This window comes from Cervus canadensis, chromosome 8, assembly GCF_019320065.1.
Source record: "Cervus canadensis isolate Bull #8, Minnesota chromosome 8, ASM1932006v1, whole genome shotgun sequence".
NCBI lineage: Eukaryota > Metazoa > Chordata > Mammalia > Artiodactyla > Cervidae > Cervus > Cervus canadensis.
In genome coordinates, this window is record NC_057393.1 from 84,960,788 (window position 1) to 84,979,937 (window position 19,150).

The 19,150-nt window shown below is 40.7% G+C and overlaps 1 protein-coding gene across 2 annotated transcripts in view; it reads left to right on the forward strand.

Moving 5' to 3' along the window:
* The window catches only part of LYST (lysosomal trafficking regulator), a 193,769-nt gene extending 178,662 nt beyond the window's left edge, over positions 1–15,107 (forward strand). For both annotated transcript variants that reach the window (XM_043477036.1, XM_043477037.1), the window contains exons 49-54: positions 1,153–1,251; positions 6,370–6,509; positions 6,791–6,888; positions 10,812–10,968; positions 12,057–12,128; positions 13,132–15,107. In XM_043477036.1, coding sequence (XP_043332971.1) covers positions 1,153–1,251; positions 6,370–6,509; positions 6,791–6,888; positions 10,812–10,968; positions 12,057–12,128; positions 13,132–13,270 — 705 coding nt within the window. In that variant the 3' untranslated portion in view covers positions 13,271–15,107. The remainder of the gene's footprint in view (positions 1–1,152; positions 1,252–6,369; positions 6,510–6,790; positions 6,889–10,811; positions 10,969–12,056; positions 12,129–13,131) is intronic.
* The last annotated feature ends 4,043 nt before the right edge of the window (positions 15,108–19,150 follow it).

Below are 19,150 nucleotides of genomic sequence, written 5' to 3' on the forward strand. Positions count from 1 at the left end.
AGCCCATGCACCACAACTGCTGAACCTGTGCTCTAGAGCCCAGGAGCTGCAACTGCTGCCCATCTAGAACCCGTGCTCTGCAACAGGAGAAGCCACCGCAGTGAGAAGTGTGCACCGCAGCTTGAGAGTAGCCCCCTCTCTGCAACTGGGGAAGATCTCATGCGGCAACAAAGACTCAGCACAGCCAGACATAAATAAATAAATAAAAGTGCTTGAAAAAGAAGAAAGAAATGGAATCAGCTACTTGTGGGGAATTTTTGGCAGTGAAAAAAAGGAGAGCAGTGACTTGTTTGCTTAATCTTCAATATGCCTGAAAAAAAGGTCACTGCCTTTTGTCATCTGGCTTACTAGTAAACTAACAAAAGTAAGAATAAAGGACAGTGAAAAACCACCTTATTAGAAATTTTAATAAGAATTTCAACACTGCAAAATTATTTCTGTCATGTAAAATTGGGCACAGAAACATCATTAAAGATGAAAAAACACTCTCAAGTCCTTTTAGCAAAACAAAATGATCCAGTTTTTGAGCAAGCGTGGTGTGATAAACTACTTGCAATCAAATGGCTACCTAGATGAGAATACCATTTTTCATTTTTGTTCTTGGAATATGTCATTCACTTATTAGTTCTTTAGTTTGAGAAAATTTGTCCAGGATATTATCATACAAAGACCCACACTCTGCGATTTCACTTATCTGATCAATTTCACTATCGTCATTACATATTAGAGTCCTGCTCTTTCTTTGCCTCATCTTCTGATTGATTCTTAACTGTAAAACATACGCCTGTCAATTTTCTTCTCTTTTCTGTTATCACTAGAAAATGAAAAATTCTAAATTCCCAACTGTGTTCAATGACAAGTGAAAGAAACGGTGTCTCTGGTCTTCTTTTATACTTTCTCAAGGGATAACAGCATTTTTTCGACAATGCAATAAGAGAACCAAAAGATGACAGTTTATTTCACATTTTACAGCTTTTAGACATCTTAAAGTTACATAATACTCTATTACTATATCTTGCACCATTCTAATCATTTCAAGTAAAATATTTATCTTAGTTTTGTGAGCACATATTTTTACAATAAATGTCAGAAAAGTAGAAGCATTTCTCATGCTTTTTAAGCATGTTCATCTTTGACTTGTCCTTTTCCTAGGTGACTAGTTGTGCTTGGGTCCCTGACAGCTGCCAGCTGTTCACTGGGAGCAAGTGTGGTGTCATCACAGCTTACTCAAACAGGTTCACAAGCGGCACGGTAGGTCCTGGGCACATCTGTGGGATTTTCATGTCAGTGAGGGGAAGAAACCCTTAGAGCAACTTACATTTTTTGTACTTGAATCTCTTCTTCACAGAAGAGAATGGTAATGTAAAAGGTAATGTAAAAGGTCAATATCTAACCCTTTATTTTAGGTTTATTAGGATCATAAAAGAATTTTTTAAATAACTGTATACAGTCAGAGACAGAAAGTATTTTGAGTTATACTCTGCTTTGTATGTAGGCTTTTTCGTGACATTTTGATGCTTCCCTGTGTTCTCAGTATCGACCTGAATGCTTAAAGGGTAACCCACAAGATTCTGTAAAATTTAGAAGTGCAGAACTCCTAACATTCCTAATACACTCTGAGTGAATTAAATGACAGAAAAATCCAAGTAGCCAGCCTCTATTCTACCACTTACTGGGGGAAATTTTTTTATCCATTTACTGAATCTTTTAAGATTTGTGAGTTAAATTATTAAAACAATCTAGTGAAGAAGACATTATGCTGTACTTCTCTTAATTTACTCTCATTTCTTTATTGAATCAGCTGTCTGTGGTGCCATTGAAGAGTATTGGCAAGTTTAGAGTGATAACTCAGTGATAACCATTCTGTTCTAGAACATTCTGTGTGCTTTTTTTTTTAAATTACCGTTTTCTCCATTATTTTATAAAACGTGTTCTACTGGGTGAAACCTGTTTTCCTAGCATAGGGTGACACTCGGTTCCTTACTTTTCTGAGCAAGTTTATTCAGTTTTAAACCCTTGTTAAGGTTCTTTGCCACCCTCCTTAGGGTATAAATGTGGCCATAATATTGTTTCTGACTCTTAGTCTAAGGAGTCATTAAAATGCTTGAAGCAGGAGTGATATGATCCAGTCAGCATTTTAAGACTATCTCTGTAGAGCCTGCTTAAAGGGCCATGAGCCTGGAGGGAGGGGTGCCAGTTAAAAGGTGCTGTGGTGATGCTGGCAGCTATACTGAGGACTCCGCAGCAGGAGGTGGGCTCCTGCAGGTTATTGCAGAACAGTGGGGGGTGTGCTCTAAGACTGACACACGGGGTAGAAAGAGCCAGAAGTGGGCCCAACCAGGTGTCAGGGAGCCTGAAAATTTACACTTGAGCTGGATCCTGAAGGATCATTTTCCTGAGTGGAGGAAAGAGGAAAGAGTACACTAACCACCTGGAATTAAAGGCGTGGTAGTTTGGGAGTGGCAGATACTTTGTATGTAGTTCAGAGCAGAACGTGCTGGGAGGAGCGGCAGGAACAGTAGAGAGAGGCGAGAGTCTTACACACAGGCCACAATGAGAAGAGTGCTGGGGGGTCTAAGCAGAGGGGCGCCTTCACTTTTGGAATGTCTCATTTTCTTTTTACTCCCCAAGGCCTAAATCAGATGTCAATTTTATTACGTCTCTGATATTTACTGCTGCCTTGCCTTCCCACGTCTGAGCTCACCTTTCTGTCTCCTTTTTCCTACACGTACATTCTAATCTCTGCCGCAGAGGGGTCCTCTGCTTGTGTGCGCAGATCATTTGTTCCTTGTCGTCCAAAAACTGTCTTCCATCTTTTGTTTATTTCCTCTTTTTCCAACACTTTGAACAGCCTTGTTCTTAGTTTTCCTTACTTCCATTCTCCCTACAATTTAAATTTTTAATTGTACACTAACACAGTATGCAGTATTGGTTTAAAAAAAAAAAGTATTAAGTTGCCGATATAGGAGTAATTGTACATAGCATAGCTCTGAAGCAGCAGATCAAAGGTGTAGCTGTTATCATTTGAATACAGCAATACATGTGCTTCTTTTAGTTTGAAGTTATTGTAAGCTTGTGAAGTCTTATGTTGCATACCTTTCCTCAGTTCTACCCTTTCCTGAAAGTTGATTTTTCAGCTTATATATAAGGGTTTTCTTTTTCTCCTAATAGGTAATCAAGTCATGAGATAAACAGTTACTATTTAAACCATGTCCAAAAGTGTATCTTAGCTGTATGATTTTATCATTGGTTGATCTAAGGGAAGGTTACCTGGGATTTTGTGGGTATTGTTGCTTTTTCTTGGGCACCATTTCATCATTTTGGGGTCCCTGAAGTTGCAGATGTGACCCTGTGCCTGAGAGGTTGGCAGGAAGCACCTCATGTTCACTAGTTTCCGTTGCCCAAACCCACAGAATGCCATGGTTCTAAAAGTATTTATGTTCTTGTTTGTGTTGCCCTTGACACAGCAAAAGACAGGCTCACAAGTGCCATGTAAGCTATAACCAAGATAACTGTTGCTTGAAAATAGTTTCAAGGGAAGCTTATAAAATACTTTCCTAAGCTAGTGAGGCATATCTAATTTTGAGCATTGTTTCTGTTGGATCTCCTAAGATAGTCTGTTAAAATGCATTCTACATACCTAATGATGAATACATTGATTGGTTATAGGGAACTGTTATCTATAAGCCCTTTATATATTAGAGAAGAATGTCTTCAAAGGTGATAACTGATCCTAAAATAACTGATCTTGAGTTGTTTTTCACTTATTAATGTGCCCACGTCATCTTTATATAAGTGAACACCTGTATTTCTAGTCTCTAAATTGATGGCAGGGAGAATAAATATACAGTTTATCCAAGGTAGTATCAAACCATTCAAGAACATTTTATGAAGAAGTAGGCCAGCAGAAGATTTCTGTTCTACCCATGGAAATTATTTTCTGATCCCTCAGGGAATCATCTAGTAACACTGACTCTTAGAATCATTTTAAAGTGCAAAATCTAAAATTTCAACAACCACTGTAGGGTACCTATTTTCTGTTTACCCCATAAATATTATTCATAGTCATGAAGTAAAAAAAATACACATACATATATATATATAGCTTTTAACAAGCAAGGAGGGAGCTCTAGCCTTGAGTTAGATATTCTTGGATTATCTGTCAGTCCTAGAATATTGACACTGACCTTGAGACCGCCTCTTATAAGAGGAGTAGAAAACAGTAACAAGGGACAGAGCAAAATGCAGGGGGTGGGGGGGGGGTGTGGCCAAGGAGGTTCTTGTCCAAAAGGCTGGTCCCTGAGAGTGAGGATGAGTCAGATGGGACCAACTCTTGCCTGGATATACAGCCTAGATTGGAATTTCCTGGACTGTCCAGGATCCTTGAGACTCAGCTTTGGATAAGGCATCCCTAGACTGGCATGGTGATCCGGGTCATCCAGGAGAAACGAGGAAGGTGCTTGCATTCTATTCCACTAATAGAGGAATCCCTACAAATAATTTTCTAATGTAGTAACAAATATACAAAACCAAGCACACAAATTTACAGGTAAAAAATGAATATGTGAAAAAGTTAAGCTTATTAATAGTTATAATAAGAGAAATGCAATTAAAAGCAACCTTGATTGCCATTTAAAACTTGGGAAATTTTCAGATTTAGAATGACTGCTGAGACACAAATGCAAGCAGAGAAGGAAAGGGCTCAAGCCTTTCTGGATAGTCAGTTCTTCAGCCCCAGGGACCCTGAAGCATGGTCTGCAAGGGTGCTGGCACATCCCCGTGGCCCCACAGACTCCTGGCCCTGTGGGGAGGGTCCCAGAGGCGGACCAGAGGGGGCCCAGCCCCAGGACTCGCGCCCTTGTTCAGAGCCGTCTTGTCACTGTGCTTGTGTTCAGCTGCAGGCCATGTGCCCTAGCTAGACAGAAACCACTGCCACACAGCTCAGGCCAGTGGCTCCAAGGAAGACTGGTGTTGCCTGGTCATTTGAGCCTTTTAAGTAATAAAATACGTATTTTTATGTGACTAAGACACTGGACCATGGAGCACTTAAAATACATGAGCTGCAGCTAATGAAGTCAACACAGGTATGTTTTATTTGATCACAATGGCGATCAAAAAAGGCAAAATAGATCGGATGCCTAAAGAACAATAAATACCATATTTATAAAGTTTATCGAAATGAAAACCAATACGTTGTTTATTGTTATAGTAGCATATAGTAGAACATAAATTCTAAATACACAGGAAACAAATGCAAAGTTCAGGATAATAATAACTTCTGAGAAGGGAGAGGAAATAGGATGTAAAACAGTACACACACTATGTAATAGTTCATGTTTTCTATATTTAAAAAATAGGCTGACATTATAAAATGTTAGGGTTAGTTTAACTGAGTGGTCAGTATGCAGATTTTCATTGTATTTATACTTTCTACTTTCCTGTTTTCTTTGAAATATTGAAATACTTTATGACAATACAAACCTAGTATATAACAAAAATTATGCCCTATGACAATATAAACCTAGTATATAACAAAAAGTATACCCTGTATAATATATACATAATATATGTATGTATCTGGTATCTGTGAACCATGTGGACCTTGGAACACCAGGTTGCAAGCTTTGATTTTGAAAATCAATCCACAACTATTGATGAGTAATACATTGCCATTGGTAGCATCAAGAGTCAGTGCAAAGCCTTTGCAAGTACTGTAAAATTTGTATCAATACTGTAAAATTTGTACTATATCTGCACTGTAAAATTTGTATCAATACTGTAAATTTATTAATATTCATTGATCCACTACAAGGATTCTGGAAATTTATTCTAAAGAAGTGATATAGAGGAGGAACAAAACTTATGTACATAAATTTAAGAATTATGAAATAAATAAAATAAAATTTACTTATGGCATCTAAAATTTTGAAAACATTTGAAACTATTTTAAATATCTGTCAATAAAGGATGTTCAAGTAAATTATGGTATACTAACTATATAGAATATCATAACACTTAAAAATCATTTTGAATACACTGTCAAAAATGAGAAATGCTTATGGGAGAATGTATAAAATATGAAATAGAGAACTATTTATATGGAGATAATCACAACTATTAAAGTACAAGTATATTTGGCCAGACTAGAAAAGAATAGTCAAAAATGAAAAACTTATCAGTTGATGAGATTATGGTCAATTAAAACTTTTTTTAATGTTTAGTTCTACTCTTCAGAAAAAGTTGAACTAGGTTGAAAAAATTTGTTTGAGAAGGATGTTTGAGTCACTTAGGTTGTTTTGTTTTTGAGATAACAGTACTAGAATACCTTTTGTCATGGCTTTTATCTTATACTTATTTTTTAAATTTTAGCCTTCAGATATAGAAATGGAGTCTCAGATACATCTGTATGGGCACACAGAAGAGATAACCAGTTTATTTGTCTGCAAACCATATAGTATAATGATAAGTGTGAGCAGAGATGGAACCTGCATCATATGGGATTTAAACAGGTACAGAAGATTTCCAACTCTAAAATAGCTCTTTTTAATGTTTCAGTTCTTACTGTGAGAAACAGATGCACTAAAATAATATCTTTACATTATAATAACTTTAAGCATGAAATACAGACTTTACCTTTGTAATCTTACTGAATTAATAGATCAGTTAGGAATAGAGTCAGGAATCCCTTATAAATAGTAGGTACATATACTAACCAAAACAATTGTATAAGTAAAAGAATGTAATTATATTTAATGTTCACATGCAGATTTTCGCGTCTTTGGTCTTTCAGGTTATGCTACGTGCAAAGTCTAGCGGGACACAAAAGCCCAGTCACGGCCGTCTCTGCCAGTGAGACCACAGGTGACATTGCCACAGTGTGCGCCTCAGGTGAGTCGGCCCCAAGCCCAAAGCACGGAGCGGCTGTGCTAACGTGTGCTCAGCCAGCTGGTCACATCATAGGTGAACTGTCACGCTACGGCTCTCTGGTCCCTGCCAGACCTGAGTACTTAGGGAATAGCATGTGTGTGGTATTCAGTTCAGTTCACTTGCTCAGTCATGTCCGACTCTTGCGACCTCATGGACTGCAGCACGCCAGGCTTCCCTGTCCATCACCAACTCCCGGAACTTACTCAGACTTGTGTCCATCGAGTCGGTGATGCCACCCAGCCATCTCATCCTCCGTCGTATGTGTATGAAAATACAATGAAGTCGAAGACTGAGTCCATCAGTTGAGGCATGTGCTGTGCTTAGTTGCTCAGTCTTGTCCTACTCTTTGCGACCCCATGGACTGTAGGCTGCCAGGCTTCTCTATGGGGATTCTCCAGGTGAGAATACTGGAGTGGGTTGCCATGCCCTCCTCCAGGGCATCAGCAGAGGGTCAGCTTTGTACTACATGTGTCTTCTAGTTCCTGCAGGACAGTAGTACAGAATAACAATGGAGGTGTAATGTGCCCCAAATTTACATGAGAAAGATGGTTCTCCTAATCAAATGTCTGGCTTTTAGTTTTATTTTCATGTATACATATTAAAATATTTGATGCATCCAGTAGGTAAGAACAGTTGGCAAGCTTATAAGTTTTCTGTTTGCATTTCCATTAATTGAAAGGATTCTTCAAAAAACTGTTTCTTTCTGTCCAAGGTATCTTTGACACATCTACAGTGGGTGGTCTCTTATCCTTTGCTTGCGTTTTTTATATTGTTTTTTCCTGACACCAAATGTGTGGTCTTTCCAGACACTAAACTGTTCTCCGGTTCTGTGACCCCAAATGGGTGTCCAACAATGCAATTCAATTCTGACACTAACTAGTTGAAGTTGGCAAACTTGGGAGTCTCAAGGCCCCCACCAGTTTCGATGATTCTCTCAGACAACTCACAAAACTCAATAAAACACTGTACTTATTACTGTAGTTCATTACAAAGTGAACAGCCACAAGAAAAGGTCCAGAGGTCTGTTCCTGTGGAGTCAAGGCACCACCCTCCTGGCCCATGAATGTGCTCATCAGTCTTCTCCCCTGTTGTTCAGGGGTTTTTCTGAGGTTCCATTATGTAGGCCTGGTATATTCAGTCACTGGCCATTAGGAACTGACCTCCGCCTCTAGCTCCTCTCCCCTCCCCAGAGGTGGGAGGTGCTATAAGGGCAGTTTCCCTGCTGGCCAGCTCCCCGCTGAAGCTGTCTAGGACCTCCCCAGGAGTCATCTCCCTAACATAGAAAAGACAGTAAATTAACAAGAGTTTAGGAGCTCTATGCCAGGGTCGTGGGTCAAAGTTCCTATATATGTGTGTGTATATATATATATATAATTTTTTTTTTTTTTACTATATCACAGATATCTCTTGGAATTTTGTCAATTTTACAAAACACTCATCATTCTTATATTCAAGAAAAGTAATGTCTCCAGTCATGCTTCAAGATTTCAGATGTGAAGTATTAATATTTGCCAGGCTTTAGCCCCCAGTCATAAAGTAATGAATGTCATGAACACATTCTTATTCCCCAGTCAGCATAACTAAAGGAAAAGACCTTAAATAGTTGACTTTGGTAACACAAGTGTGGACAGATGATTGATGACTTTGCTAACTGTTCTTCCTTGATTTGTACATTAGGGGCTTTCAGTGGGTCACACACAACAAGAGGGAACCTAGGGGGGAATACAGTGATTACTTATCTAGAGCTCTCTACTTTCTTGTTTTGGCAACATTTGGAAATTGGAACTGATCCTGAGGGAGCTGCTTTCCTGCTGCCAGTAGTGATTTATATCTGTGAAATTATATCAGCTAGTCATATGGGAACAAGAAACCAAATTACTTTGCTTATATTTACCAACTCACTAGTAGGGTATTCAAGTGTCCGTAGGCAGTACGCACAGTATGATAGAGTAATGGGTAGAACTTTCTTCCCACTTTGAACAAAAAGGCCTTCTCAACTTGTTTGAGGCCTCTCAATACATATACAAGAGGAGTCATAAAGAGCATTTGGGCGAGAGCATGATAAAAGTAATGACTTTTTAAAAGAGGACAAATTTATGTTTAGTGACCTGGACTACATTTCATTCTCCTATTCTTATACTCTAGGAAGGGAAGAAAGTTAACCATACTTTAAAAAAAAAGAGAAAAGAAAGTTAACCAGATTTAACCTATCAAAAAATCTTGACTCTTTAGTGAGAACCATCCAAGTAACTTTAAAATTAAAATTGAAGATACATATATATGTATGTGTATGTATATAATATACAATATGTATATGTGTGTGTATACACATATATAGTCTCAAAATTTTCTGTATTGAGGCTAAAGACACACTGGCAAACTCATTCTTTCCTTATCCTGATTTCCCAGGGCTTATTATGGGATGTGGTTTTTATAGTGATAAGATATAAAATTTATTAAACTATGTAAATATTATAGTAGATGGTTTCTGTACTTTTAAAAATCATTCTGCCACTATATCAAAAATACATGCATTTCAACTAGAGTTCATAGCCTTTTCCTGTTGCCAGTGGTACTATAAAGTTAATATAATATTCTAAAATTCAGAGTAGCGGGTAGTTCTCCTACCCCCTCAGTTACTTGACTGAGCATAACATTTTCAAGATTCATCCATGTTGTTGCATATGTCAGAACTTCATTACTTTTTTTTTCATTTATTTTTATTAGTTGGAGGCTAATTACTTTACAATATGGTAGTGGTTTTTGCCATACACTGACAAGAATCAGCCATGGATTTACATGTGTTCCCCATCCGGATCACCCCTCCCACCTCCCTCCCCAGAACTTTATTACTTTTCATGGCTGAATAAAAATGAGTTCCATTGTTTAGATATGCTACATTTTGTTTATCCATTCACCTCTTGATGAACATCTGGCTGTTCCCACCTTTTGGCTGTTGTGAATCATACTGCAACACACTGGGCATTTTGGTCTGTGGTATTTGATGGTCTTTAGCATTTCTATAGATGAAGAAGTATTTCTAATACTTACTTCTTTGCTATAAAATATGAAATCTTTTCACTGCCTTAATAAAGGAGAGAAATAAATTCTCTACTTTTATGTTAGTCCTAATGGAGAGATAAAGTGTGGTAACACATACTATGTCATCCCAACTTTATCATGCCTCTTAACCTTTCTGTTTATCAGAATGAGAACATTTCTCCAGAAAGGCTGGACACATCACCATAAGGCCCCAAACCACCAGCCCCAGTTTATTGAGGATGGCTAGCAATTACTGCCTCCTCCATCAATCACCTGGAAAACTACAAAAAATTTGATTACTCCTGGTCTTTGAAAAGAAAAAATTCATTTAATAAGACATTGATTTATAAGATTCACTCTTGGACATTCTGAAGAATTAGCTTTCTTTTTAAGAATTAGTTTTTAACTCAACTTTTACTATAAGTTATTTTTTCTTCAGAAGTCCCATAACTCACTTCTTAAAGATACTGTAGTTTCACAGAATATTTTTTTCTCTTCTTGAAGGTGGTTTAGCTTTCTAGGTACTTTCAGAATTAGATTTAGCAGTTTGTATGCTAAGAAATTATGACTACAAAGAAATTCATGGTTAATTTACATTGTTGCTCTACCTTGTAGGTTAATTTTTTAATTTTATTTTTTCACTAGCCATCATCTCTAGATAAATAGGCCAACTCTGTGTGCCTTATGTAGTAATTTCACTTACACACTCTCCAGTCATGAGTTGCCTATGAACTTCATCAAACAGATAAGTGAGGCACTCAGGGATTCCCCTCTGGGGCCCAATGTGGGGGGCTCTGCAGCACCCACACCCTGGTGACCTGTGGGGTTTTGTGGTGTTTTAGCTGGTGGAGGCAGTGACCTCAGACTCTGGACAGTGAATGGGGACCTCGTTGGACACGTCCACTGCAGAGAGATCATTTGTTCTGTGGCTTTCTCTAACCAGCCTGAGGGAGTATCTATCAATGTGATTGCTGGGGGATTAGAAAATGGAATTGTAAGGTAAGAGGAGTTTGATTTCTTTGTGACCTTTTGCTCATAAGGACATAGCAGTTTCAAAAAATATTTTTTACTATCTAAACATAATAATATTTAAAATTTAGAGATTTAAAATCACCTTAGGATATAGGTTCTTCTGGTGTTTCTGTTTTATTTCTAAATAGTAATTTGTACATTTTTGAAATTTTATATTGTTTAACTATAAAAAGTTCGGTTCAGTTCAGTTGCTCAGTCGTGTCCAACTCTGCAGCCCATGGACTACAGCACACCAGGCTTCCCTGTCCATCACCAACTCCTGGAGCTTACTCAGACTCATGTCCATTGAGTTGGTGATGCCATCCAACCATCTCATGCTCTGTCATCCCCTTCTCCTCCCCGCTTCAATCTTTCCCAGCATCGGGGTCTTTTCCAAAGTGTCAGTTCTTTGCATCAGGTGGCCAAAGTATTGGAGCTTCAGCTTCAGCATCCGTCCTTCCAATGACTATTCAGGACTGATCTCCTTTACGACTGACTGGTTTGATCTCCTTGCAGTCCAAGGGACTCTCAAGAGTCTTCTCCAATGTCACAGTTCAAAAGCATCAGTTCTTCAGCACTCAGCTTTCTTTATGGTCCAACTCTGATACCCATATGTGACTACTGGAAAAACCATAGCTTTGACAAGATGGACCTTTGTTGGCAAAGTAACGTCTGTGCTTTTTGCTTTTTAATGTGCTGTCTAGATTTGTCATAGCTTTTCTTCCAAGGAGCAAGCATCTTTCAATTTCATGGCTACAGTCACCATCTGCAGTGATTTTGGAGCCCAAGAAAATAAAGTCTGTCACTGTTCCATTGTTTCCTCATCTGTTTGCCATGAAGTGATGGGACTGAATGCCATGATCTTCATTTTTTAATTGTTGAGATTAACAATATGAAATACACAAAGTATTCTTAATCCCATACCCACCTGATCAAACTACCCAGAATTAACCACGTTAATCATTTATTGTGTTTCCTTACCAGGTAGTTTTTAACAAATAAACATGTTGGTTAACTTTTTAGTAAAGGAAACTTGAGTTTGTGTAATTAGATGATGACTTTTTTCCTTCCTCTAGGTTATGGAGTACTTGGGACTTAAAGCCTGTGCGGGAAATTACGTTTCCTAAATCAAATAAGCCTATTGTAAGGTAAACCCTCCCCCACCCCTCCCTGCTTCATACTATACTCTGTGACTGTTTCTGTTGGAGATATAGTATAGCACACAGAAGTAACGAGGAACCTAAGGAGGATCATTAAAAACAACTGGCTGTTTATCGAACACCAGGATGTCCGGGACCCCATGGCAGAAGGAGGCAAGGCATTTGTGTTCATGAAGCTTAAAATCTGGGTCAGGAGCTCAGAGCCTCACAGAAGGGTGTGCTGGGATCGTGCCTGGGAAGGCCTCTTGAAATGTGAAAGTTATATATTTTTCCCTTTCATTATTGAAAATACCATAATGGTGACTGATAGCTACAGGAGTGTGCTAGACAAGACTGATAAACAACCTATTACCCTCTGCTCCATTAACAAATATGACTTTAAAAACTCAATTGGAGTAAGTGATTCAAATTCTACTGCATTAAAATAAATTTATTTTTAATCCACTAAATGTAAAATGTAATATAATAAAATTATATATTAATAACACATTTTTTATCTTTTCCTCTTTCAGGGAAATAAAATACCTCCATAAAATAATCCTCATTTATTTCTATATAGAGAAAATGTAGTACTGTTATATTTTTTTGAAGTTTCCTATACCCATGTGTTTATTGTTTAAGTAATAACACTAAATAGGAAAGGAAAAGAAAACATGCAAAGAGGGATCAGAGTGTGCCAATATATTTTTTTTATTATTCTTTACTAACCTTTTATTGGATATGTGGCTTTATATTTTCTCCTAGAGTGTGCCAATCTTTTGATTTTGGTTTTAGTCTGTATCACCTGGTTAGAATGAGCATCACAAACTTGGCAGCAGAACCATTAAACTATATTAGTACAGTCAAAACCACTTGTAGGTGGTTGTTTTATCTGTCTCTCTGCTCCAGTAAAGACTCTTAACTTCTTACACCAATTTCCACATGATCACCAGCACGCTGATACAATTTTCAGAGACACAGCGTAGAAACGGGACTGTCTTTCTTTTACCAGCCTTACCTTTTCCTGTGACGGCCACCATTTGTACACAGCGAACAGCGACGGGACTGTGATCGCCTGGTGCCGGAAGGACCAGCAGCGCCTGAAACACCCAATGTTCTATTCCTTCCTCAGCAGCTACGCAGCCGGGTGAGTGAGGGGAGCTGCGCTCTCCACAGCACTTTAACTCCAGGCTGCATTTATGGACTTCGCCAGTTTCAGGAGCTCAAACCGGAAGACGCGGGTGACCAAACAAATCCAAGCAATGATACAGTCTGTCCATCTGCACAAAATTCTGCTGCCTCACAAGGTCCTGAGAGGAAAGTTTTGTTCTAATTTAGTGATGATCTGGAGAGTTGTATCAAGGTTGAAGTCTGGCACAGTAAATTAAAATCATATCCTTGAAGTTTTTTTTTCCATAGAGGAGTCTAAACAAAAACTTATCTCTATTTCTGTTTTCTATTATTTTCTATTATTCCCCCCCAAAAAACCTAGTAGAATTTAAATTGGTTAGCTAATTGTTTACATAAAATTTGCTCTAATAGATTATACTTTTAAAGTTTTCTGCCAAAATAACACACACACCCGCCCCTCCCCCAAAAAAAGGAAGGATAAGGAGAGAGAATTCAGGACTTGATTATTGCTTTCTTTGAGCAGTAAGGAGTTCAGTAGGTGCCTCTGCACCAAACATTTTTTGGAATATCTGAATATTTGAATCTCAGTGTTAGGCAGTTTTTGCCTATTGCCTTCTTAGCTCAAAGTAGAACCAGAATTTGTTTGACAACACAGGTATCTTTGATTTTCAGACACATTCTGTTTCTTCATAAAAATCGTACTTAAAATCCGCAACACTAGATAATGAATATTCTTAGTTGAGGCACTAAGATTTAATAAACAAAATGGTAATTCTTTTAATATCTGGCATTTACAGAGCATTGAATGCTTAACAATTTGCAACTGAAAGCCTCCACTACAAAAGAAGTTTGCACAGGTATAGCAATGCAATCCAGATAAGGCTTTTAATCTAATATGCTGAAGAGTTTTCTTCCCCAAAACAGAATTACAAAGAAAAGGAGATAGCTTCCTTTGTTTTAAATAGGAGGCAGAATCATTCTTTTAGAAAGCAGTTCCCACCGTTTCTGTTAACCTATTCTAGGAACCGTAGAAATATCTGTGTACTCCACAGCAAACTTACACACGATAAAGACAGAATTCCTAAAAACCCTGAAATAGCCTATTTCTATCATGATAGTACTTGGGGTGCTGCTTTATTGGCTTTGAAAACTGTAAAATAAGCTCAGTAATGTTACCATGAGATAAAAAATTATATTCCCGCCTAAGAATAACTTGCGTGTTTGTTATGGAAATTTAATTCATATAGTGTTTACAGAAGTACTTTTGTAACTTCCAGACTTTCTAAAACATTCTGCTTAAAAACTGTATAATATACAATTCCAAAGTCTCTGCTGTCAAGATAAACACAAGAGGAAGCAAGTGGCCATGTATGCTTATAACCTTCAGTGAACGCTCCACGGCTACATTCAGATCATGGTTTGCACAGACCAGCTGTTAATTCTGAGGTCCAATTAGGTGCAGAGATGAAATTATTCCTATTCACGTTGAAGTGATTTGCTTTGTTTAAAAAAAAAATGCAGCTATTGTCTAGCGTTCATTTTTCTACTGAGAACTTTAAATTAGTTCCTTATTAGAACAAGTTGCTACTCAGTCTTTTTTTTTTTTTTTAAGCTGAATTTCATCATTTATCTGAAGAGAAAATATGCAAAATAACTGGTCTTGTTAAGAGTGCAATATTATATTTTTATGTAAAAATTAAAAAATTGGGATTATTTATTCAGCATGAACTTAATATGTATATGTTTGAAACACTTCATAATGTGCATGTTGTAGCAAATATTTCTGTAAATTATCACAAGCTGTTACCTTTGTATACACTGCCACTTCAAATTGGGAATAAATTTCATAAAAATAGATTTAAGGACTTGTTCTTAATACAATTTAAATATTATAACCACGTCTCAAATTGATGGTTTTTTTTGGTTACCCATATAGTTTCTCTTTAGCCGCCCTATAAATTTATGTCACTGGAAAGGATAACTTTCATTTCTGAATTGTGGTCTTTGTGAGAAATTGTATGTTTTAACCTTTAAATGGAGTTTAGAGAGAAGTCCTAAGGTAAACCACTCATTTTTTTAAAAAAAGAGTAACTGCCCCCCCCCCCCACCGCCAATAGCACATCTGTATTGGGCCCCGACTGTGTAGCCGGGGCCACACGAGGTGGTGAGGCACGGTGGTTCCCTGCACTCCTAGAGAACATGCTGTCAGTAACCAATGTGAGTTGTTACAAAACATGGTCAGTGCTGTGAAGGAGCAGACGGTCCTCTGAGAAAATAGAACTGAAGAACTCAGTCTAGATCAAGGGGATCCAGAAGAGTCAAATTGTTGTTGACAATGAATGGATGAAGAGAACTCTGACAGGTGAAGATGAATTCAGATGTGCTCCACGCCGTCCATCTGCCAAGGACTGAGGACCATCAGCGAGCAGATGTCCAGTGACGGAAACGCCTCGGCTTCTCTGGAGGGCCCTACAGAACAGTGGGTGAGTTCAACCGCCAGCGCTCCAGGAACACAGAATCACTCTTTTTTTCTGCTTTGTACCTGCCGAGTCTGAAGGATTCTGGAGCCAAGAGCACACCTGCTTCTCAATGTCTGCTCCTAAAAGAACTCGGGAGCAGCATGTGTCCATGTGATCTGGCCCAGCCAGACGCCCTCGCTTCACCTGCAAGCCTGAGGTGGACTCCTGCGCTCCGCCGCGCACAGTGCAAGCCCACATGTAGGTGAGGGGAGGGAGGGGCAGGGGGAAGCTCTTCCCAGCCCCTCAGGTCTGTTCCTCGCCAGTCTGGATGACCTGTTAATGTCTTGAGTCAAAGACAGAAGAGCTGCAGGGGGTTCCCGCTCCAGAGGGTGCCACAGGGCGATCCTGAGCCCACCCCCATCCACAGACACCCTGACTCTCCAACTCCACACAGAACAGTTCCCTCTGAAAGAACCCCAAGAGCTTTCAAAGCAACTCTTGAGAAGCTGGTGAGCAAAACTCATCAGGACGGGTAGGAGAGGCTGAGACACGCTCTCACTACAAACCCCACTCCCAGCCCAGCAGCGCACGGTCAGGGCTGGGGACCAACAGCTCCCAGATGCTCCCTGAGGAGGGGAGGATTTGAACCCCATATCAGCATCCCAGCTTTTAAGACCTGTACCTGAGAGATGCACGCCCCCCCCACCCCCACCCCCGTCAAAACATCTAGCTTTGAAAGCCAGTGGGCCTAGTCCACAAGACCCATGAGCCTACAGCATCTGGGAAACAGGTCTCTGGGGGCTCTCCCGGACCCACCAGGCTAGCACCCCAGGGCCTGGCACGGAGGCCTAAGACTGAAAGGTTCCAGTCCTCTGGCTAAGAGGCCTGTTGCGGATCTCAAAAGCTTCAGCCTGAGGGGCAGGCATTTAACACACTTCTGGAGGCCACTGAAATACTCCCTAAAGACAGCCGAGACTGGCAGGCACCAACTTTGTGCCCAGCCTCTCCTTTCCCAGGTTTTCCCAGGAAGGCACAGGTCTGGGGCCCCAGATTTTGTGGCTGCCTCCCAGAGGGATGCCCCTTCAATCCCCTGGCTCTGGTAGCCAACCAGGCTTACCTTCCCAGGCCCCACAGGACTGTAACAAACAGAGAAACGGTTCTTAACCAGCCACCAGCCAGGGAACAGTGCGGAAGCAGCAGACAAGCTCCCGTCTTTCCAGGAAAGAGGCCTGTGAGCTCGTCTTCACAGCTCTGGGGCAGGAGAGGGGATGCTGCTTCAGCACACATCCCAAGGTCACTGCAGGCAGCGGGGAGGCCAGTGGGTATCACATTCATGCCGGCCCTCTGTCCTGCCCAGGTCTGCAGCGTCTCAGAGAAAGGCACTTTTGACGTCTCTAGCATTGCCACCAGAGGCCACATCCCTTGAAAGCCTGGCTCTAGTGGCCAGCAGGGCTTGTGTTCACAGGTTCGATGGGACAGTAGCAAAGACGCACTTCTTAACTATATCCTAGGGCTTCCTTCGCCTCTCCCAGTCTTCCCCAGAAAGAAGTCTACTTCTGTGCTTTAAAAGCCGCTGCCTGAGGGTCCAGCCTCCAATCAGCCTTTAGAAAAACAAAAACCTTTAGTCTCAAAGGCTTTCACTGACTTCCATGGAGCAAACTCAAGCAGTCACTGCTGAGATCAGTAACTTGCAGGACTCCGTGCCTCCTTAAGGGAAATCCACAATTGGATGCAGCCTTTTTGAGCTGTTCTAAGAAGCTGAGGCCTCCCACCTGCTCGAGGACAGTAACTACCTGCTGACTACAAGCACGTAGACTTGACCAGCTAGAACCAGAAGGCAAGACTCTGGAAGCATCACCCTGTTACTGCACCACCAACCAATCGAAAGGAGAAGGTCCGTGAGCTGCTCACACACCCTACAACCCGCTCCGCTAGCACCGTCTTTAAAAGCCCCGGCCTGAAAGCCACTGGGGAGTCCAGGTCTTCTGATCACCAGCTGCCCATCCTTGCTTGATCCCGCAACAGATCCTCCTCTGCTCCAAACTCTGATGTTTCGGTTTGTCTGGTCTCGCTGTGCATCAGGCACACAGCCTAGGGTTTGGCGACAGTTTCTGACAAGCCAGCCAGGAGCCTGTCCCTGCGGCAGGTGGGGCTCGGCTGGGGCAGCCCCTCCCTCGCGCCCCCTGGAGCGGCCAGGACTCCTGTGACCCGCGGGAACTTGGAGAAGTATTCTGACTTACCGTCAGCCCTCGGTCCATTTTGGGGTAAGTTGCTCCAGCTTGCAGGGCTGGGGGTTATCCCCCCGCTTCATGCCCTTTCAGGAAACAAGCCTGTCTGGGAGCAGCACCGTCTGACTGTCAGGTGTCTATTTAGGAGGGGGAATGGAATAGTTAGGCGGTACTGGTCTGATCTTTTGTCTGAGCAACTGTGTTTTATTTGTGTGCATGTGTAAAGAGTACTCGTATTTTTGACAAAATGGGAAATACCAACTTCACCCCTGTCTTCCTGAGTCCCGGAGGCTGATCAGGACACCTGATCACTAAAGGCTTCAGGGAAATAATCTGTGTCTCTCTTCCTGGTTTTGACTTCTGTTAGAGAGTCCTGGCTCTGACAGCCCAAAGGGCCCCTGGTTTTGATTTCTGTTAAGAGGGTCCTGGTAACTTGAATTATTTGTAGAGGATTGGTAGACCTGAGTATATACTTTTGTCAATCGGAAGAACTTACTGAGAAGAACAACTCTCCAGAGAAGGAAATTTTCAGTGGTCTAAGAACAGCAGAATCTGTGTCTCCACCAAACCTTAGTCTAGACCTCTGTGTAATCAGAGGCTGATCCTCAACTGAGACCAAGGATATGGGCAACCAGATATCAGTCCCCTTGGCCAGCCCATCAGGGTGCATTCTGAATCACTGGAAACTATGGCTCCACCTCAGTGATGAAAAAGTAACTTCTTTTGTAATACTGTCTGGCCACAATACCAACTAAGTAACCGGGAGGAACGGCCAGAGAACGACGGCTCATTAAGTCATAGCACCATGCTCCAACTAGGCTTGTTCTGTGAGAGAAGGGAAGTGACGTGAGATTCCCTATGTGCAATGCTTCTGGCCTCTAACCAGAGCAGGGACTCCAGGAAAAGTGCAGACTTGGGCCTGCTCAGCTGTCTAACTCAAGGAGGAAGACCTCACTCTCTGTAGAAAGGACCCCCTGAAGGCCCCTTATATTTCCCTTTGCCCCGAGTGCTCCAAATACTCACCACAAACTTCAGAAGATGACAGCAGGGCCTAACACACCCATCGGAGGTCCCAAATGGTTGAGGTGGCCTTTAAAAGGTTTTCAATAACCAAGATGTAGCAGAAGAGGAAAAAGATGAAGCAGCAAGCTGCCTTGTCTGTGGCAGTGCTACACAGCACCTCAGGGAACCCAGGAGGAAAGAATAAGAACGC